General features: G+C 36.7%; 1 protein-coding gene across 5 annotated transcripts in view; it reads right to left on the bottom strand.

Moving 5' to 3' along the window:
* USP15 (ubiquitin specific peptidase 15) overlaps positions 1-15,145 on the bottom strand; it is a 64,595-nt gene that overhangs the window by 17,877 nt on the left and 31,573 nt on the right. For 3 of the 5 annotated variants that reach the window (XR_012585086.1, XM_074571310.1, XM_074571450.1), the window contains 2 exons: positions 7,291-7,374; positions 775-919 (listed from right to left, as the gene is read on the bottom strand). Coding sequence is in view for 4 of the 5 variants with exons in the window: in XM_074571310.1 (XP_074427411.1) it covers positions 775-919; positions 7,291-7,374 (229 nt within the window). In the remaining variant the exon portion in view is untranslated. The remainder of the gene's footprint in view (positions 1-774; positions 920-7,290; positions 7,375-15,145) is intronic. The other 2 variants (XM_074571379.1, XM_074571532.1) reach the window with 1 other exon arrangement.

Genomic DNA, 15,145 nt, shown 5'->3' with positions numbered 1-15,145 from the left:
AATGCAATGCAGTCAAAGCTGACATGATTTAGAACGCAAACCTCAACTAAAAGACTGCTTTAATTACAAAACAGAAGTTCCAGAACTAAACAAAGCCAAATTAAACTACTAGTTCTTTCTGGTCATTAATTAAGCTATCACTGCAGCTTCCACTTAAAAGGATTAAGTTTTTTTTTTTGTCTTTGTAAGAGTAACACTAGGTATACTAGTATTTCTCTTGCGATCACAACAAAGAAACGCGCTATTACATTCCTGTAAAATATCTCATCCGTGAAATAGCAGCTATTCAAAGGGGAAAGGTCGAAGGGAAATATGACCAAAGGTTCCCTGCATGTTAACCTGTGCAATAAAAGTACATAGTAATTAGTTTGAAATAAAGGCCCACTAATGCACCAGTTATCTACTTTCTGACACTTGAGCACTACAATCTGTACTCAAGCGCATCTCAAAAATAAAAAAGTATTTTTCATGACATGCATGCATGGCAATCATTACAAAAAAACAAAGAATCCCAAGTGAGGGTTCACTCATGTAGAATGCTGGTCAGATCTCTTTCTGACGTTGATCACTGTGCATGACACAGGGGAAACAATGAATGCAGCTATGTAAAACAACTTTTCTAGTATACCAATATAGATATATTATTTCTTCACTTTTAATCCTACCCTGCTACTTAACGCAGTCTCTTAATATTAGTTTCCAAACATGACAAAAGATAACAAGATATTAGTTTCCAAGTAATAAGACAAGCTCATTTTATCCTAAAGTACGTACCTGAATTGCTGAATTCATGAAACATGTATTCCCCAAGTTACTCAGGCCACATAGGCCTGGCTGCTCATTGTGTCTTCCTGGCTCTGAATAATCATAATTCTTATAAGCAGTATATGATGGGAGACAATAGTTTGAATTTTTCACACTGTAAAAAAACAAAACATCTTTCAAAATGTAAACATGTACTCTATAGTACTTTAATACATACAAGTACTTTATAAGCTTAAATGATTAAAGATGTTACAGTAACTTCTGTGAACAAGAAAGGATTTTAAAGAAGTATTTAACTAATGTAATAACATTAATTTCAGTTTAAAAGTCACCAAAATCTAATGTACTGCAATAACTGTAATTATTATATCCCTACCCCTTTTTGATAGGAGCAGCTTCACAGCTTACTCTATTCTTCATTGCTCCATCAAATTTAATACACTCAGATTTTAGACACCACCAGCAGCAATCAATCATTTACGTCCCTTTTGCATCCTGCTACTGCAAGAGTGAGGTCGGTGGGAATGGGAATGCAGAGTTACAGGTGAAAGCTGAGATTTCCAAGGCCACTGTGGCATAGCTGCCTCACTGCATCAGAGAGTCTATTTATAGCTTCCCTGCTAGGACAGCACAATCCAGCATGCAAATGCAGGAAAGCCTTGAGACGCAAAAGAATGCGCAAAATGCCTTGCAACAACTTCATTATAAATCGCTATGATGCATCTGTTTGGAGAAACTGGAGAAGACTGAAATAGGTAAAATGGTAAGATTTAAGGCAATTTGTTTCCAGATGAAATCATGCAAATAATAAATACAGAATAACCCTCAAAACAGTAAAGTAAGCATATCCAAGAACACGAGAAAGGCAAAAGAATCTTCTAAGAGAATGCTCTGTAATACTACAGATGTTAGAAAAAACAACCAACCAGAAAGGTTAAACTCTTTTCTTAAACTATTTCAGGCACCGATTGTAGTGAAACCTGCGTGATAGTAGCTTTAGCTAAAGTTCAAGAGTATTTCTGCAGTTACTAAGCATTATTCACATTAGAAGCAACTTGAACAACAACGTGAACCCAGTTGCTGAGAATTACAAGGAAAAATATGCAGTGCAAAGAATGAATTCTGATAAATAATTGAGATTTATAATTGTAAAAGTCTGAGGATGCAAGTGCCCAATGGCACACTACAGCCATTATTCCTGAACGCTACCACACTCTTTACATCCAACTGAATTCCAACTGTCCCCTCAGTGCACAATTACTCACTTTTCATGAATAACAGCTGTTTTACTTTAATCACAAGATTTATTGAAAATTTCAAACAGAAGGGGAAGAAAGTTTCTCCCTCTCCTGACAGCTTCAGAAATCTGTGCAGTTTACAGCTTCGCTGTCCATAAAGCTGCTGCTCTCAAACTTTTACATCTGATCATTTATTTTTAATAGTTGACTTTCCTAGCAATCCTTCCCTCTTCCATACAAGTGCATTTTCTCTGCTCTCTGGCTGGCCCCCAAACTAGCTAAGTGGCATTGTGTTTGCTGGTATTTTTCTGGGAAAAATCCCCATAAAGTTAGTTTTGCCTGTTCAGATTAATCCTAACTTAATGCTTCACCCTCGTTTACACAAGATACTTTTTGAACTTCGGGGCCCACACACCCTTCAAGCTTGCTTCTGTGGTCAGCCCTTCCCTATCATTAGTCCCTGGTTCACCCACACATGAGAGATCCCCAGGAAAAATTACCTTCCATCACCCTTTGCAGCTGCATTCCAGCTATTGCAATGAACCCCAGTTCCCTTAAGTTGGCAAGCCTTAGTCCCCCCAAGAAGAAAAAGCACAAGCTTGCCATTGGTGGTAAACGCAACCTCCACAATACAGCCAACCCCCTGACCCAGCTCAACAGTTCCTTCTTTTTCCTCCCTTCGCAAACTGCCACCTTAGGAGGGACACTAGAAAGCTAGGAAATGCAACTGGAGTCCTTTGGCTATTGTGCATTCACATGAAAGACCTCCTCAAATTAGTTGAGTAACATCATGATAATTTAATTCAAGATAATTGTAATGCAGATAGATCCCCAGTGTTGGTTTGCTCTAAGGGACAAACTGTCAGAGTTTACTTCTCAAAAGGGAAAGCCATTTCTGAGCTCCTTCATCTTCTGTACTGGCCCACAGAAATACATTTCAGGGGTTTAGAGAATGTGGTTACCACACTCATCCCGTGAGTCAGGTCTACTTATATATTTTTCTTTCAGGTTTCTGTGATACTTTATCAAAACATATCAAACAAAATACAGTGCTGACTACGTGCAGGAGACTAGGAGATGTCTCTCTACAGCTTTATCAGTCTGCAAACTTAGTTTTTTCTGGAAGAATTATTTTTATTTAAATTACATTGTGCCTCTGCTTTTCATGCTTTTGAGACTGGACAAAAAATAAAGTATTATTAATAGTCAGTAGTAAATGGTTAACAATAGAAAGCAAGCAAAGATGCAAGGGCAAGTCTACATAAACTTCATTCAAACAGAAATGCCCTAGAAAAAGTAACTTGTGACAGCATGTCCCTAACCTCCATCTGCTTTTCCTGCAAAACCTTTAGAAAGTTGCCTTTAACAAAGGAACAATGCATGGAAAAGCAGAGGGGCAGTATTAGAATGGGGTGCTTAGGTAAAGGCAATAACAGAAAGAAAACAAAAAATAATGCAAGACTTAAAAAACCGAAACCTTCTTCGGACCCTTGAACAATTAGACAGGGTTCCTGAAGTAGTGAAAATGGTGAAGGGAGGTTTCTGAATGAGATTTTATTATCTGTAAATCTATAAATTTTGAGTTCTATGTGCCATATGTGAAATTACTTATATGTACTGTCTATATCCTGCCTATAAACCTCAAAGCAGCTTTCAGATGATGATGAACCCAGAGCACTCATTGTGTAGTTGGACTTCGGGGAAGTGTGGAGAAGTTTGGAAAAGCATCACTAGCTTTGCAAAGTACACAATTTGACAGCAGTGCGCCATATACCAACAACAGGTGCTGCAAAAGGAATTTGATTTGCAAGGACAAGCTCAGAAAATTAAAAGTTTGGAACACTTATTGAGCTCTGTAATATCTCAACCACCTTAATGCACTGCCGATGTGTTTTTGTTACCAGCCACTTTAACAAACCCATAATTGGGTTCCATGTCACTACACAAAGAGTACTGTTTTTGTTATTGTTCATGATCATCATCTCCAGAGCAAAATATAACATTATAATCTATTCAAATCAAGTAAAAAAAATAAAATAAAATTCACCTTCCTCATAGTATTTGCCTATGTGTCAGGTGCAACATGAAGAAACTGATTCTACAGGTGATGTAATTAACATTTACACTTCTTGAAATAAGCATATTGAAATATACCAAGCATGCGAACAAAGCTGCCAACTGGCTGTCTTCTGATAAGCTGACACTACTGAATGATGAGGCAAGTCATTTTAGGAGCCTGAAACAATGGTTAAAAGTGATGAAAACGAAACAACTTTTCTCTTAATTCCCCAAGCAAATTCCCTATTCAAATGCTTTTTATCCCTTCCCCACATAATTTAAAAAAATACCATATGTGACATGAAACGTATTGCTTTATAACAGCAATAAACAGAAATTCCAGTAAGACCTAAATGATGCGTGTCTCTCCCTGCTCTTCTGAATCCACTAACACATATTATGCTAATCCTCCTATGTTACTCTTTCAACAAGATCACCTGTAAAGGCAAAAGAACATCAATGATCAATTATTTGGAATCCTCCATTCCATCAAATGTAAACTCACATCTACAGAAATGAAGGCTTTGGACCTGGTAAAATTTGCGCAAGCTATTTCTATTACGACTAGCTCACCACACAATTAAGTATTTATCAATTTGAGGCTTACTATTACTCAGAACACCTCCTGGATTAGACAAGTATTACCAAAATGTGTATCATATGAAGAAACATGATACTTTCTAGAGTTTTAACATAATTTGTACTCTATAGCTGAGCTATAATAATTGCAAAACCAGGCTTGCAATGACTAACATTTATCACTATTACTACACACAACCTGTTGTTTGCTTTTTCTGCCTTACAAATCAGCTTTGTCAGCTAAAATTATCTTCAAAACAAATACTGGTATTTCTTTTAGAGTCATACAGCATCTCATGTCCATATGGAGGAGCCAGTGGATCCCGGAAAGCCACAAATGTATGATTTGTGCTACTCTGCTAAAGATAACGTGCAATGTAAGACACAATAAGGCAGAAACATGAAAATAAATTCCAGGCAAAGCTGACATAGTTAGTTAATTAAGAAAGTAATGAAAAGAAGATGCCATTAACTAATGGAAAAGAAGCGCTTTCTTAGACAAGGAGATATTTGCAAGAAAAGCAGAACATAGAAAGAAACTCATCTTAACCCAGAATGCTACAATGCAATTAAATAGAGAGATTATCTTTCCATTTAGCTTTTGAAGCGTAAAATTCCTAATGCAACAGTATATAATTTAAAGTACACAGTGTATTAACGGATATGACTTCTCTATTACTGAACTAGTTAATCTTGAATACATATGCTGACAGAAAAGCTGCTGAAGTTTCTCCCGCATTATACATTGTAGTGAATTATTAATTTGTGATTTCTTAAATAGTTATTTTAAACTCATCGTAATCGGATTATTGCATTGTAAGGATAACCATATACTTCTGCACTGAATACCTGCCTTAAATAACATCCAGATATACAGCGTTTTGAGTTACAAGAGAAAAATGGCGGCTGTTTCATAACACTATAGAGAACATGTACCTACTACCTGATTTACAGGTGTTTAAGTTATAGTTCAGGCACTTTAAAGGACCAATTCCTTATCAAATCTGAATTTTGTATCACTTCTTTTTAAATAAGTGTTCCTGTTGAAAACCTCAAATTAAAAAAAAACCAAAAAATAATCCCAGAATTTTACCTGAAGTTCTAAAAGCTCCCATTTTGGCTCCAAAATAAACCAAAAAATACAGATAAAATCAGCTAAAGCAAGTGAGGAAACTATCTTTAAAAGCTGCAAGAGCTGGCATCAGGTTTTGTAAGTACTTCTAAAAATAACTAGAGCATCACCAGGGAGAAGCTAACATTAAAAAAAAAAAAAAAGAAAAAAAAAAGAAGGAAAAAACCCCAAAAAAGGAAGAAAGCCTGGCTGGCTTGATTTAAAATGGTGACTCCCTAGGAAAAATTAACTGTTAAACTTTGGCTTTGGCATTACAATTGTCTTTTGCATAAGCAATGGGGGAAGGAGATATTAGTTCTTGTGTGGAGGCTCAGCTCTGGTCAAGTAATTTTTCACACAATCATAGATACAATATACTCTTTATTTACTACACATTCACACACAGAGTACAATAGACTGCAGTTAAATACATGGATTTCAACTGTTTAACAGTGAGAGTTGGGGCTACTCACAATTGGTAGAAGCACAAGTGACACTTCACCCCTTAGGAAAAATCACTTCTGATAAATGCAGTATTTAACTGGAAGATATTGTATAAGATATTTAATATTTATGTCACCTTTTTAATATTTATTAACATCTTCATGTTTGATCACAAAATGCATGTTTGGAAAAAGATTTTAAATTTGAATGAAACGTAAGAATAAGCCTCTTCAATTTCCCCCAGCTTGCGTTAAAGATGAGTGCTCTCTGGTTTCAGCATTTGAAAGATTCTCCATTATTTGTTAAAGTGAAATAATTCTACGTTTTTCTATATTCACCAACTTTTTTTACAGTTGTGTTCAACAAAAAAAAGTTTACACACAACAAAGTTGGCCACTGGAATATGAAAGCTCTTCTTTTAGAGTTTTATCACATTCTTAATTAAACTTCTGATTTGGAACATAAAGGAGAAAACCCTTAAAAGTGGGAAGCCTCTTTTAGTAAGCCGCTGCTCATTGTAATATTCAAGCACACCTATCAGACTGATCTCTCTCAAATCTTCTAAGCACTACGACACACAAGTTAAGTTGCTGATAATTAATCAATGGCTACAATCACTACGACAACCACTACAGCTAAACCAATTCAGCTGTAGTGGTACCAAATCAATGTGTGATGTCACATATGCTGCTATAATACCTTAGCATCAATAAATAAGGGAAAACCTGACCACCATAGATGTAAGTACTTTATACTTTTTTTGTTGTCCATCTAAATTCAGGCAGGATAATAACAACAACAATAATGTCTTTTTAGCATGATAAACTCTAAATGAAGTCTTTTCTTACAATGCTCAACATTCATTTTAGTGTCTCTTCTACTAAGGACTGTTACCCAACATCTTTAACTGCGTTTCAATTCCTGGTATCATGCTTTACAATACCTACACTATGAAATAGTGACCAGTAACAATTAACAATCCAAATATTGTAAAACAAATCAAAATCCTTAAGCTAGGAGCTATAAAACATCAAAATTTGTTTATGTCACACTGGGGTGATTAAATTAAATAATGTTTTAAGGTACATTGCTTACTTTCTGTTGTTCATGTTGTTATAATTATTTGATAGAGATGGAGAGATCTTTGGTAAAGTTGAAAAATTGGATGCACCTGGGGACCTTTAAAAATATGAAAATGATAAATTAGATAAAAATGCTGAGATATTAAAAACTATGAAAGAAAGCTAATAAATGAACAACGCATATAAACAAGCATGGAAAAGAAGTATTTTTTTAAAAGTGGGCATAGCACTAAAAATACCAAGGACACGCAGCCCTCGGAATCCATCTTTTAAAACTTTGAAATGCTGCACAGTACTTTAAACTTTCATCTCATGTTGAAGAAATAGTTATAAGAAACAAAAAGCAAGCAAACAAACAAAAAAAATCATAGACCACTGTGCTAAAAAAATTATTTTCAGTTTATAGTATGACTATAGATATTTTGATGTTCTAAAACCTAGAATGTAAAATTTCTAACATGGAAGTGTTCTGAATTTTTCATTTAACTGTATATGGATGTTGAGATGAGATACAAAAATTATTAAGATACATACTTCAAGGTTAGTTTAAAAGCAGCATGAAAGCATTTCATTAAAATTGTTTTATTAATAGTGTAAAAAAAATCCAGGATATTATGCACAATACTAAATAACCTTTAATTTTTTTTTGCCAAAAGTAATAGCATTATCACTCATCCCCATTGTTTAAGACTATTTTAAAAAATAACAATATTGATAATTTTAATCACAAAGGCCCTCTGAATGTAACAAATACAATACAGAACTATTGTGCAGTGTATTTTTCTTTTTCTGATCAAATTTCACAGATAACCATGGAAAAGTCTCTGAATACTCAAATAAATTTAGGAATCTTCATGTTTTTGTGGTCCTTATGCAACTCCAACTGGTTTGCAAAAAGCTCCAGCTGTCCTTGGAAAGCTTTGAAATACACATCACAATATTAAGAGAAGAAATTCTGCATGCTTAGGATTTTTTTAAGCACCTTTCAAGAACTAAACTCTGCAAGAAGATAAACATTTTTACACAGGGAATTTTCCCAAGTATATTCATAGAATCGTAGAATCGTTTAGGTTGGAAAAGACCTTTAAGATCATTGAGTCCAACTGTTAACCTCACACTGCCAAGTCCACCACTAAACCATGTCCCTAAGCACCACATCTACACGTCTTTTAAAATACCTCCAGGGATGGTGACACAACCACTTCCCTGGGCAGCCTGTTCCAATGTTTGACAACCGTTTTGGTGAATAAATTTCCTCATATCCAATCTAAACCTCCCCTGGCACAACTTGAGGCTGTTTCCTCTTGTCCCATCACTTGTTACTTGGGAGAAAAGACTGACCCCCACCTCACTACAGCCTCCTTTCAGGTAGTTGTAGAGAGCGATAAGGTCTCTCCTCAGCCTCTTTTTCTGCAGACTGAACAACCCCAGTTCCCTCAGCTGCTCCTCATAAGACTTGTTCTCCAGACCCCTCACCAGCTTTGTCATCCTTCTCTGGACAAGCTCCAGCACCTCCATGTCTGTCTTGTAGTGAGGGGCCCAAAACTGAACACAGTATTGGAGATTCACTTTCACCAGTCCTGAGTACAGGGTTCCCCCCTGTACTTGGGAAGATCACTTCCCTAGTCCTGCTGGCCACACTATTTCTGATACACACCAGGATGCTATTGGCCTTCTTGGCCACCTGGGCACACTGCTGGCTCATATCCAGCTGGCAGTCAACCAACACCCCCAGGCCCTTTTCTGCTGGGCAGCTTTCCAGCCACTCTTCCCCAAGCCTGTAGTGCTGCATGGGGTTGTTGTGACCCAAGTGCAGGACCCAGCACTTGGCCTTGTTGAACCTCATACCATTGGCCGCGGCCCATTGACCCAAGGGTGCACTTGATCCCCTCGTCCAGATCTTTGATAAAGATATTGAAGAGAACAGGCTCCAATAGCGAGCCCTGGGGGACACCACCAGTGACCATCTGCCGATATTTTCAAATTTATTTTCAACTTTTTATTAATAAACCTTTTCCAAAGGAAAAGATGTATCACTATGTGAAGAAAACGTTATTTAATTTTTAAAATATTCTCACCAACATTCATAAAGGTTTCCTGTAGATTTTATCAATCTAAATCCTCTTTGAATATTATCTTCAAAGAATTAAAATACACAGACTACGTCCTCAAGAAAGGTGTAAGACTGAAGCAAGTTTAACCCTGCAGCAAGTTTAACCCTGCTTAAGTTCAAGACAAAATCGAATTTATCCACATTCATACATGCAATTATTTTAGATGCTATTTATACTGAGTCACTTTGAACTGAAATTGAACTTTTAAAAAAAAATTTGAATTTTTTTACATAATTTAAACCAAATTTAAATGCAATACAGTTTTAAATTAAAAAGCTCAATGTATAATTGTTGTCTAAAAATTAAAAGAAACCAGAATACGCTACATAAATAAAGGGCTGCTTTGCACTGAAGACTAAAAAGAAGTTAATTTGTTTCTTACGGAAGATGCCAATCGGTAGTTTTATTCTTTGATAGCATTTCCTATCAAATGCAAATGATGATAACATGTAAAAGAGTAAGAGATTCCTACTACTCTGAGGTGTGCAGCCTTTCTGTTTGCTTACAGCTACTTACGTTGCTAAACCTTGAGTACAGAGAAGAACAGAATTCATTCACAGCTCTTACAGCTTTTAATACATTTCAATACTTGTGGGAAAACTTCGTAACAACATTGGCAGAAATCCTGCCCCATTTAAAACAAAAAAATAAGATGAAAACAAGGATAATAAAACACCCTTAAAAAGCAGTAAGTGCCAAGGCTGAATGTATTGCCATATGTATTCTGCCTTTAAAATTGTATAAAAAGAATGACCAAAAGTATCTACTTGTAAAACAACTGCAATGACTTAGGAATCTCCTACAAAAAAAAAAAGAGTAATCAAATGTGCAACAAAAACTCAATTATGGTTTAAGTGCAAGGTTCTAAGACTAAGTATGTGACCTTTTAGCAGTATACTAACTTCAGCGTGTATTAATGTCCAAAGAATACAGTTACTTGCTTGACAAAAATAATAAATTTAAAACTCTCGTTGTAAAAAAACCAATAATCACTAAAGGGCCTTGTTTCTCATATGCAGAAGAGTAAACCAAATTCTCAACATAGCTGCAAAAACATCAGGAACTATGTAACAGATAACTTTTTATAACAGGTAACTTTTTATGGTCTAACAAACGGAACCCACAAAATTATTTATTATAGTTTAGCATTTTAACAGTCCAACTAAAGACAGGTTAGAACCCAGACTTTACTGTAGACCATGGGACCAGATGGGGTGCATCAAATGCTGATGTTACTGTGATGGGAGTCTTGTTTATTTTTGAAAGATCCCGGCTACTGGGAGAGGTTCCTGAAGATTGAAAGAGAGCAAGTGGCACTCATGTCTTCAAGAGGGCAAGAGAGAAGATCTGGGAAACTACTGGCTAGCCCATCTCATCTCAATCACGCAGAAGGTGATGAAGCGACTAATCCTGGAACCCACTTCCAGACATATGAAGGACAAGAAGGTGACAAGAGCTAGTCAGCATGGATTTACGAAATGGGAATGTTGCTTAGCCAGCCTGATAGCCTTCTATGATGAGACTACTAGCTTGGCAGATGGCGGGGAGCAACGGATGTTGTTTATCTCAACCTCAGTATGGATTTTGAGACTGTGTCCTATAACAAGCAGAAGACAACATGGGTTTTTAAGTGTGCAGTGAAATGGATTGAAAACCAGCTGAATGGTTGAGCCCAGATGATTCTGACCACCAGCACAAAGTCCAGTTGGAGGCCAGTCACTAGTGGTATGCTCCAGGGGTCAACACTAGGTCCCATACTCTCTAACATCTTTATTAATGACCAGATCATCAGGACAGAGTGCACCCTCAGCAAGATTAGAGATAATACAAAACTAGGGACAGGCTGATACATCAGGTGAGTGTGCTGCCATTCAGAGGGACCTCAACAGGCTGGAGAAATGGGCAGACAGGAACCTCATGAAGATCCATCAAAGGAAATGCAAAGGCCGGCACCTGGGGAAGAATAACCCCAGCCACCAGTACACACTGGGGCAGGGGACGGTGCCCAGATGGAAAGCAGCTTGGCAGAGAAGCACCTCCGGTCCTGCTGGACAAAAAGCTGAACATGAGCCAGCAACGTGTCCTTGGGCCAACAAACAACCTTGTGGGCTGCATTGGGAAAAGCACTGCCAGCAGGTCAAGGGAGATGATTCTTCCCCTCTGCTCAGCACTGGTGAGACACCCCTGGAATGCTGGGTTCACTTTCTGGGCTCCCTGGTACCAGAGAGACAGGGACATACTGGAGCCAGTCCAGTGAGAGGCCACAAAAGTGATCAAGGGCTTGCAGCACCTGACCTACGTGAAGAGACAGAGAGAGCTGGGGCTGTTTAGCCTGGAGAAGGCTCCAGGGCAATCTTATCAATGCGCATAAATACCCAATGGGAGGGAATGAAGAAGATGGAGCAAGTCCCTTCTCAGTGTTGCCCACTGAAAGGACAAAAGGCCATGGGTATGAACTGGAATACATGAAATTCCATCTGAACATGAGATGATGTTCAACAACAAAAAAAAGAAAGTTGGGGAAAAAAAACCTAATAAACTCTCACCTAATTTACAGTGAGGGTGGTCAAAAATCGGAACAGTCTGACCAGAGTGGCTGTGCAGCCTGCATCCCTGGAGACTAAAAATGTGCCTAGACATAGTCCTAGGCAACCTGCTCCAGCTTCCCCTGCTCTGAGTAGGGGGACTGGATGAGATTACCTCAAGAGGTCCTTCCATTCTTAAGGACTCTGATTCTGCAATGGTGTGGTTATAATCAGGCTAATACATAATTTAGTATCTTAAAGCAAGCTTTAGTATATTTAACTTACTTCCATCTAGAATATTCTCTTCTTACAAAAACCAACTAATTCGGCTAATCATACTTCCTTGGGGGGTGTGCATGAAAAGTTGATATTTTAACATTCATCAATCAAAAAAATCTTTAATGTTCAGGGCATGCATTTGTTAAGAGTTTGTCAACCCTGCATTAACTGATAATAACGAACATGTTTGTTAAAATAACTTGAAAACATCTGTAGTACATTACCAATGTTTGATGTTTACCCAGAGGGGCTCAGACACATGGTTACCACAATCTAACAAGTTATTATGCATCAGCAAGTGGCAGTCTAGCTCTTGACTGGCAGACAAGCTCTGACAGCTCTTGCTTTTACAACTTAAGACATCAGAATAAGTCCCCAGTTAGCTCTATTCTCCACAATTATCTTTCTTATAGCAAAGTCAGTAGAAAGGCACGCCTGTCTGCACATCAACTGCTTCAGGGGAAAAAACCCCAGATTTTAAATCTCCTGGTTAAAGATGATACTTTTTATTTCAGTAGACAAACACAGTTTTTCTTTTAGAGACTCGTGGATATTTTTTTCCTATAAAACTTGGATACACAAGCATTGAATTATTTCAAAAAGGATAGCTAAGCACTTTTTATTCGGACTTCTTTTCTCTTAAAAGCATTAAAAGCATCCAGCTCAGGAACAAATAAGAATCAAGTACGAGCCTTTAGTGTTTTTCCAAGATAAAACGGTATACAGATTTTAACAACAAAAAAAAAATTATGAAAAACTTCCACGTGACAAATATTGTAAGAAAACATTCATTATTACAAGGAGAAAAAAAAATATGAATGTGTATAGTCTCAAATTTTTGTATGGTCAAAAAAATAAAAATCAATGTATTCCCTTTTACATGCTAAAATTGTTAAAGTTAACAGCAGACCATCTGTAAATTATGCAAAGTAGTAAGCTAATTGATTAGGATGATTTATTCCACCATGAAGTCTAAAAAAACTGGACCAGAATTAAATCTGATAATTTTATTATCTAATTCTTAGGTTTTTTTACCATCTAAGAAGTATTTTTGAAGACTATGATGGATCAATAGATTTAATATTTGTTTATTAAGTTTTCTTAGAAAATAGCAAACAATACCTTCCTAAAATTAGAAGGAAATGAGTTTCTAGTTAATAATAGCTTCTTTGTATGTTTCTCTAACTTTCTTTTATATTTGCACATAAACAGGTTACAACTTCTTAACCAAAAACTAAGAGAAAACTTGTCCTGGCTATTCATTTGGTAATTTGTGGAACTTCAAAACTTGAGCTCCTTCCTTCTCCTTGTCTCAAGTTTCACAACCACAGATTGGATGAAAGATTTTAATTGTCGTAGTTTTTCCTGAACACAATTAATTTGATTTTGTAGTAAAGTTGCTTAAGTTACTTGAACTACAACCTTAGATTTTTTTATATCTTAGTTTAAAACATCCTCTTGACGATAACAAACCATTCAAATAGGGTTGGTTGGTTGGTTGTTTTTCTGTTTGTGGAATAATCCCCTGCAGCAGGATACAGGTATTAAAAAAAAATATTGTCTGCACACAGATCACAGGTCTTCATTCAAGGACTGGGATCAGTGGCAACTAAGCTACAAAAGCAACTGCGATCTCCATGTTTGGATGAGTTTGTGACATGTATGACACTGAGTGAGAGTCACCAAACAGTCGAATAGGTTTTCCAGGGAAGCTGTGGAGCCTCCCATCCTTGGAGATGCTCCAAATCTGACTGGATACAATCCTGAGTATCTTGCTCGAGGTGACCCTTCTTTGAGCAGGTGGGTTAGACCAGACAATCTCCAGAGATGCCTCCCAACCACAACCATTCTGTGATCCTGTGAAAAGCTTAGCTGATTTTCTGAAATGATCCTGCCCTTTTCAAGCAGTATAAACCTTTCATACTTTCCAATATTCTATATTTTGACCTTTCTAAATATGGCATTTTATTCTCTGTCCTCAGAATTTATGTTTTCAATTTGTACTCTTTTAAACACATACTACTTTTAAACAAGATGCAGTCTCAGCAGGAACTGCTGCGAGACCAGTGTGCAACCAACGCCAGGACTGTAGGAAGGTATCTGGATGTACACTATTTGTGATGACAAACTCCTAATACATCTTACACAGAAGACTCAAAAGCAAGCGTTTAATATTTCTACCCCTTTAAACATTTATTAGGTTTTTCATAAAGTTTTAAACAGATGTAAAAACCTGTCCCCCTCACTGCTTGTTAATAGTTTCCATTCAAATCCACTAAATTTTGCAAACTTCCACTACTACAATGCATTTGAATATAAAATTTCAAATCAATCTTTCTGATAGGTGCCAAACCTCAAAAACATATATCCCAGCTTCACAGTAATACTATTCATCATCATTTGCTGTTTTACTTAAAGCCTCCTCTGACACGGGTATTCTCAATTATCATTTTATTTGTCCCCAGATCAAACATTTTTCCAGGAGATATTCTTTAATTTGTGTGCTGCTCCTGAATGTTTTCCATGAAGTGGAATGGAAATTTGGCAGAATAAAAGCAGGTACCACCACCAATAATATCCTCCTACCAAAACTTCCAAAAGAATCCGTGACATTGAGTATCTAAATTCTTTTAACCTTCAAAATCTACATTTAAAATTTGACTCAGAATTTACATCCCTATTAGATGCTTTTTGAGGTTAGAGATCAAACTTCAAGTATTTTGCATCCCATTCTTTCTGCTCTTGCTGCTCTACATTCTCAATTCTTTGTGTCACAGCATCTTGCTAAGCAAGATTATACTGCTCATACTAAGCTTAAATTGAACTCAGACTTCACTAAGCAACTTTATAGAAGCTAGAGCTCCTAATAAAAGTGCTTGAGATAAAACATCAAAGAATTTCTGTCCTTCAAATGATAAGCAATGATACTACAAAAATGTTTTAAAACAAC

This window comes from Larus michahellis, chromosome 1 (genome assembly GCF_964199755.1).
Source record: "Larus michahellis chromosome 1, bLarMic1.1, whole genome shotgun sequence".
Lineage (NCBI taxonomy): Eukaryota > Metazoa > Chordata > Aves > Charadriiformes > Laridae > Larus > Larus michahellis.
This window is presented reverse-complemented; position numbering and strand designations above follow the sequence as displayed.